This window comes from Budorcas taxicolor, chromosome 5 (genome assembly GCF_023091745.1).
Source record: "Budorcas taxicolor isolate Tak-1 chromosome 5, Takin1.1, whole genome shotgun sequence".
NCBI classification, from domain to species: domain Eukaryota; kingdom Metazoa; phylum Chordata; class Mammalia; order Artiodactyla; family Bovidae; genus Budorcas; species Budorcas taxicolor.
Window position 1 is genome coordinate 31,760,720 of NC_068914.1, and position 6,000 is coordinate 31,766,719.

Sequence of the window (6,000 nt, forward strand, 5' to 3'; positions counted from 1 at the left end):
ATTACCCTTTGCTTTCTCTGGTTCTTTCCTGGGCAGCCCTCATCTAGGAGATGACAAAAGGCAGGAATGGTGACGTAAACCCAGCCTCCTCCCAATCCCCAAGCCCCTGTTCCCGCGGTGGGTGGGGGTGGGGGGAACGGGCTTGAGAGAGAGGTCTGTGAGGCACAGCCAGTAATTCCACACAGTGAAACCTGGGCAGAGACTCCTCTCGTCTTATGACTAACTGACCTTTACCACATCCTCCTCCCTCCTTCCTACTGGGAGGGAAAAAGGAGAGCTAGCTTCTTTTGGGAATCAGCACACCAGGGTAACATCAACTCTATCCTGCATGGCCCTCTCCCCCAACCTTCCCATCGCAGGCAGTGACTTTTCCCACCTACTATCAACCCAGGCTCCCAGATGTTCTCCACGAGCCCTGTGCCCCAGCCTTGGACAGGTAGAATCAACCTGAACCGCCAGGTGGGACCCTGTAATTGGTCAAAGCCAGGTTCACTGACTCGTCCATGAGGGAGCTGCACAGCAAGGGTGTATGGGGATATGGTGTCTTTCAATAGATTATGAGGCGTGAGAAAAACTGTGGAGTTTGTTTAAGTGAAATTAGGCTGCTTGGCGGGGTGAAAGCAGATTAAAACTGTGTAACTGGTCTCCACCGCGAATCGGAGCTGGGGAATCAAAATGTTAAGATGGAAGTGGAACACGGCGTCCAGAAACGCCTCTTCCGGAGCTGGGCGCCCCGGTGGCAATCGAGGTTGAATCTCTTGCCAAAGTGACTCAGGTTCCCCTGGCAGCGATGGGCTTTCCTTCATAATGACTGAATTTCAGACGGAAGAGCACCTCACCCTTTGCGGTGGTAGAGACCTAATTTTCTCAGAGAACCGTTGCCGGTCACCCAGAAGAGGGCGTTCTGACAACTCTAGCCCCAAGTGAGGCCACAGACGTTACCTTTTTTTTTTTTTTTTTTAGGCGGAGCTAATTTTACTCTCCAATCAGTTATTCACATCAGCAGCCTCCGGTGTTCAGGGAGCGGGGCCCCCTCCCCAAGACGGAAAGGCGGGGCCGGAAACCGCCTTTGGGCAGATGATGCTGCGTGTTGCGTCAGGGCTGCGCCCTCCCCTGGGCGCGCCTGTGCCCGCCTTCCTGGTCTCGCTCCCTGGGCTGCTGCGGGTCTCTGATAATTCCTACTCAGGATTTGGCGGGGGTTCTCGCCTATGTACCAGTCACGGTGACTTTCCTCTGGTTCTCAAAAAAGCAAAAAGGCCAAAGTTCCTTCTACCAGGAAAGATGTTTGCGCGACTGGCCCCTCTCCACTTTCACCTTTGAGGATTCATCTCGGATGTCATGTCACTTCATGACTTAACCATATCACCCATCGCTGCCCAGGCACTCGCGCCGCTGCAGCACACTCATTTTACTTTTTTCATGATATCTATCCGACTCCTAATGCTGGGGCCTTAAACACCTAAGAGGATCTTGTCTGGGTGGGTGATGAACTTGGCATAGCCGTCCACGCCCATAGCACCCTGCTAGGGCTCCCCTACTCACCTTGGACAGTGAAAGGCACCAATTTCAGCCAGGTATTCCGAGTTCCACTCAGGTTCTTGGAGTAATGGCTGTAGCTCTGGGCCAGCCTTTGAACCATCCCCTCACCCTGCTTATGTATCCTGATCAAGGGCCCTAAACAGATCTATGATCCTCATTTTTAGACTTCAGGACCTGGGAGGGCTGAAGGCCAGAAGGCAGATTCCTCAGCCTCTAGAATCTCTTGTGCTGGCCTCCTAACCCCAGCCCACAGGTCTTGGACACAGTATACTTTCCAGGGGATCTGGTACCAGCACCCTGGAAATGGATGGAAGGTTTGGAGCAGGACACCAGTAGAGGAAGGGCTTCCCAGGTGGTGCAGTGCCTGCCAAAGCAAGAGCCGCAAGAGATTTGGGTTGGATCACTGGGTTGGCAAGATCCCCAGGAAGAGGAAATGGTAACCCACTCCAGAGATTCTTGCCCGAAAATCCCGTGGACAGAGGAGCCTGGCGGGGTATAGTCCAGTTCAGACACAATAGCATATGCTCCATCCACGCTGCCAGTAGAGGTGGCTTGAAGCAACAGCAGGGCAGGTGGCTGCCCCATCAGCCCAGATTCAGACCTAGGTTGTGAGCCACTGCCTGGCAGGGACAGGGCAGACCGCTGCTTCCTGACCTGTCTCCATCCCAGAGTCTGCCAGGAGCAGGGGCTGGGCAGGGTAGGCCTCAGCTCCTTCCACCTTAGGGTATGGAGGTAGGCAAGAGGGGTGAGGCTGCAGACGAACGGGCTGCCAAGGTGGAAGAGCCATTTCCACAGACCCATGCCATGCATGCTGGGGCCTCTCAATGAGGTATTCCAGGAATGGACTTTGGACATACTGAGACCCAGAGTGGCATGGATGGTTTTAGGTTTGGAAATGCACACTGCAGGGCTTCTTGGGATGTTGCTCATAGTAGGTCTCACAGGACATTACCTGGAGTAAGAGGAAGGGTCCATGGGTTGCTCTAAGGGTTACAATAGTTTTACTGGGATGAATCAGTGAAGGAAGAACTGCATTTCCTGGATTGTGTGAACACTCACTGGGTGAGCTGGGGTCTTAGCAGAGGGCAAACCACTGGGGATCATTCTAGGTTACAGGAAGTCATGGGGATCTGGGTCACAGGGACTTCTAAGGTCTTCAGGCAAGGTGTGGAAATTGTAATGTTCTTTGATATACTGTTGAGGTGTCTTGTGTGGTGCATGGATGAGGCAGGAGATCAATTATCAATTATCAGGAGGTCCTCACAGTTGGGAGGGGGGTGCTGGAAATGGGCTTCAGACAAACATGCGGCCACAAGATGCATCAGCCATCCATGGGACATCCCCCACCCCACCCCAGCTGAGGGGCCTGGAGTTTCCTGAGCAAGATTTTTTCGTCTCATCCCAACCTACCCATCTCCAACCAGACCCACAGAAGGTCACAGTCCATCAGAGGGGAAGATAAATTTAATTTAGAAATAAGCTCTGGACAGCCTTTTGATCAGAAGGTAGCCTCAGGGCCCACCAACAGAGAGAAAAGCCATCCTGAGTGGGTAAGGCCCCCAGGGGAAGGGGACAGCATGGGAGCCAGTGCAGGGAGGGTCATGAAACCAATCCTGTGCTCAGCAGGTACTGGCAGAGCCTGTGGAGAGAATGCGGGGTCAGGTCCTCACAAACTCCATATACACATCCTCAGCCTCAGGCATCCCAAGGCTGACTGGTTCAGGACAGTCCTGCCTTACACACAGCACAACATGTATTAATCCTCAAATTATACGGCTCTACTGCCTGAGTGCCAGGAAGGCTCTCAAAGAAGTCCATCTCACCTGGAGTGAGGAGTGGAACAGCTTTCTCAGGTAAGGAGCTGCAAAAGGAACATATCAGATTAGCATCCTTGAACTTTCTGTCCTTTTCCCCCACCAAGATTCCTGGTACCAATTTAAACAGGTTTCTCTGACAGAGGCCCCCTCAGGGTTGATTATCTGTGAATAGCAAATTCTACTGCAAACCCAGGGACAGCCAGGACTCTGTCCTCCTTTCCCAAACTGTAGGACATTATGCCCAAATTGCTCTGCTCAGCTCAGAGGACACACAGTACGGCCTGTCTCACCCGTGCTTCTGCTTGTTCTTGCATTTGCATTTGCCACCTGTGAAGGAAGACACAGCCAGTGCAAAGAGCCTGGAAAGCCTGGGCCACCCTCCTCCCACTCGCTCCCCGCCTCCACCTGACCCTGCTAGTCCCACTGCTCACTCAGGGCGAACAAGATTCCAGCGATGCACATGAGGCCTGCACAGATCATCCCGCCCAGCTGCAGGCCTTCCCAGTCTAGAGGAATGGAAAGAGGGCTGGCATCAGCCTGGCTCCACCCCACTCATTCAACAGATAGTTATGTGCACCTGCTTATACAGACACACTTATATTCCAGGCAACAAGCAGGACAAACTCATAAATACATCATGTCATATCTGATGGGAACAAGTACTAGGAAGAAAAATCAAGCAGAAATGCACAGAAAAAGAAGAAACTTTGAAGAATGATCAAGGAAGGCTTTGCTGAAAGGTGGCATTTGAGCTGAGACCCAGGGAAGATGAGGGTGTGGGGGGGACAGTCCAGGCAGAAGGAGAGGAGACCTCCTTGCGGGAGTTGTAGGGCAGGAAGGAGTTGGTCCTGGGGAAGGCAAAAGAAGAGGGAGTGAATGGAAGAAAGGAGATAAGCCAGGTGCCTCCAGCCACTTTCCCAGGAGTCTTCCTAAACATTCTGCAGGCCCCTTACCTCCTTGCTGGACGGAAATTCTCCCAAAGACAACGTTACATGTTGGCCTGTCCACCATGCTGATTCTTTAATTCCCAGTCTCATCCTCATTCTGCCCCTCCTTGCCCACTCCCTCAAGCCTCCCTCTGTCTACACTGGGCTCCACATTACCCCTTACCAACTCTAGCAAAGGGGTCTAGCATAGGCAAGAGTAGGGGTCAGGGGCAAGGGATATCAGCTCTTACCATAGTAGAAGGGACTGTCTTTATCTGCAGGAAAGGAAGAAAAAAACATTAACAACCAGAACCAGGAGGCAAGATGTGGGGTCTTAGAGAGAAAACGCGGGGGCAGGACCAGCAGAGCAGTTTAGTGTCTCACTCACCAATCACGTCATTGGCTTCCAAGACAGGCAGTCCTGGGTGAGAGAAGCAGAGGGACTGTGTGTTAATTCATGATATTGGTCTCAAAATGAATCAGCAGGCAGGACACCAGGCCAGAGGCAAAAGATCAACCAGCCTTGCTTGGGGCACCAGAGTGGAGGGTGGGGGGGACCCTGAGGTCACTGGTTCCCCTGCTCATACCTTCCCCAACCCAAACAGACCTAGGATTTTGTCTCCTATTTTCTGGCCTTTGTGCCCCGCTCCCCCATCCCAGCCCTTCCTGCTATTTCTCAGGCTTCTTGTTATTCTTTCTTATACTCAAAATGGGATGGTGTGTTGGTATCTTTACCCTCTCCTGAAAAGCTTCCTACCCAGATCCTGGCTAATGGTCTGCCTCCTAAAGAAGTAGGGAACACTGGTCTCTTCTTGCCAACAGGTGATTACAGGTTCCCAAAGTTCCATGATTCAGGATAATATTGGGAACGTCTACCTTACTGTGATCAGGTCAGCCAAAAAGTTCGTTTGGGTTATAAGATCTACGGAAAACTTGAACAAACCTTTTGGCCAACTCAATACTTTCTTTATGTTTATCTTTAAGTTAGCAGTCTAAATGAAAACCCATTTATTCAACATCAGGTACCCTTTATGAGACACTCTCCTGGTTTTCACAGCCTTGGTAAGTGAGTGAGTGGCAGCAGGGTCGCCTCTGGGAGGACTCACCAGCCAACAGGAGGAGAAGGGCCCGGGTCACCCCGTCCATGACACAGCGGCACGCAGATCCGGTCTGCAGGAGAAGAGAGCAGGCTGGGGTCAAACAGCCCAGACCAGCTCCACGCTTATGGAGGCCAGTGGCACAAATCTCAAGGCTTCTTGTGGGGTGGACATGAGAAAGTTACTAATTTCTGTGTCCTTGTCTAGAGTTAATAATAGTAATACCTCTAATACTTAGAGCGATGCCTGCACATATTGGGTGGCCCAAGCAATTTGTTCAGGTTTTTCTGTATCATCTAATGGAAAAACTCAAACAAACTTTCTGGCCAACCCATATGAGGTTTTGTTAAAATCTGGTAATGAGATGTCTGACACACCTTCAGGAGGAGGGCTACTGCTCTAACTCAGGCTTTGGTGCCTGCCTTCCTGACCCCCAGCTCAAAGGACTTGTATTGTTTCCAAAGATCTGGGCCTGGGGCACTATCAGGCTGAAGTCCGAGACAGCCTCCAGCTAGGGTATGCCCGGACTTCCCAGGGAGTGCAGTGGTAAAGGGCCCTCCTGCCAATGCAGAAGATGTGGATTTGATCCCCTGGTTGGGAAGATCTCCTGGAGAAGGAAAT

At 51.8% G+C, this 6,000-nt stretch overlaps 1 protein-coding gene across 1 annotated transcript; it reads right to left on the minus strand.

Annotated features, from left to right (window-relative positions):
• Positions 1-3,158: 3,158 nt before the first annotated feature.
• Positions 3,159-5,428, minus strand: FXYD4 (FXYD domain containing ion transport regulator 4). Its single transcript, XM_052641364.1, has 7 exons — positions 5,389-5,428; positions 4,671-4,703; positions 4,534-4,557; positions 3,788-3,862; positions 3,647-3,683; positions 3,363-3,400; positions 3,159-3,178 (listed from the first exon to the last, which is right to left on the minus strand). Exons 1-7 carry the CDS (start codon positions 5,426-5,428, stop codon positions 3,159-3,161), a joined length of 267 nt encoding a protein of 88 aa, XP_052497324.1.
• Positions 5,429-6,000: the final 572 nt, after the last annotated feature.

What these genes read in the sequence shown, in the direction of transcription:
- FXYD4 (XM_052641364.1), bottom strand. Translation starts at nt 5,428, where the DNA reads ATGGACGGGGTGACCCGGGCCCTTCTCCTCCTGTTGGCTG. An exon ending in GGAAGCCAATGACGTGATTG is followed by an intron (nt 4,558 to 4,670) that starts GTGAGTGAGACA and finishes CCTTTCCTGCAG; the next exon opens with ATAAAGACAGTCCCTTCTAC. An exon ending in AGACAGTCCCTTCTACTATG is followed by an intron (nt 3,863 to 4,533) that starts GTAAGAGCTGAT and finishes CCATTCCTCTAG; the next exon opens with ACTGGGAAGGCCTGCAGCTG.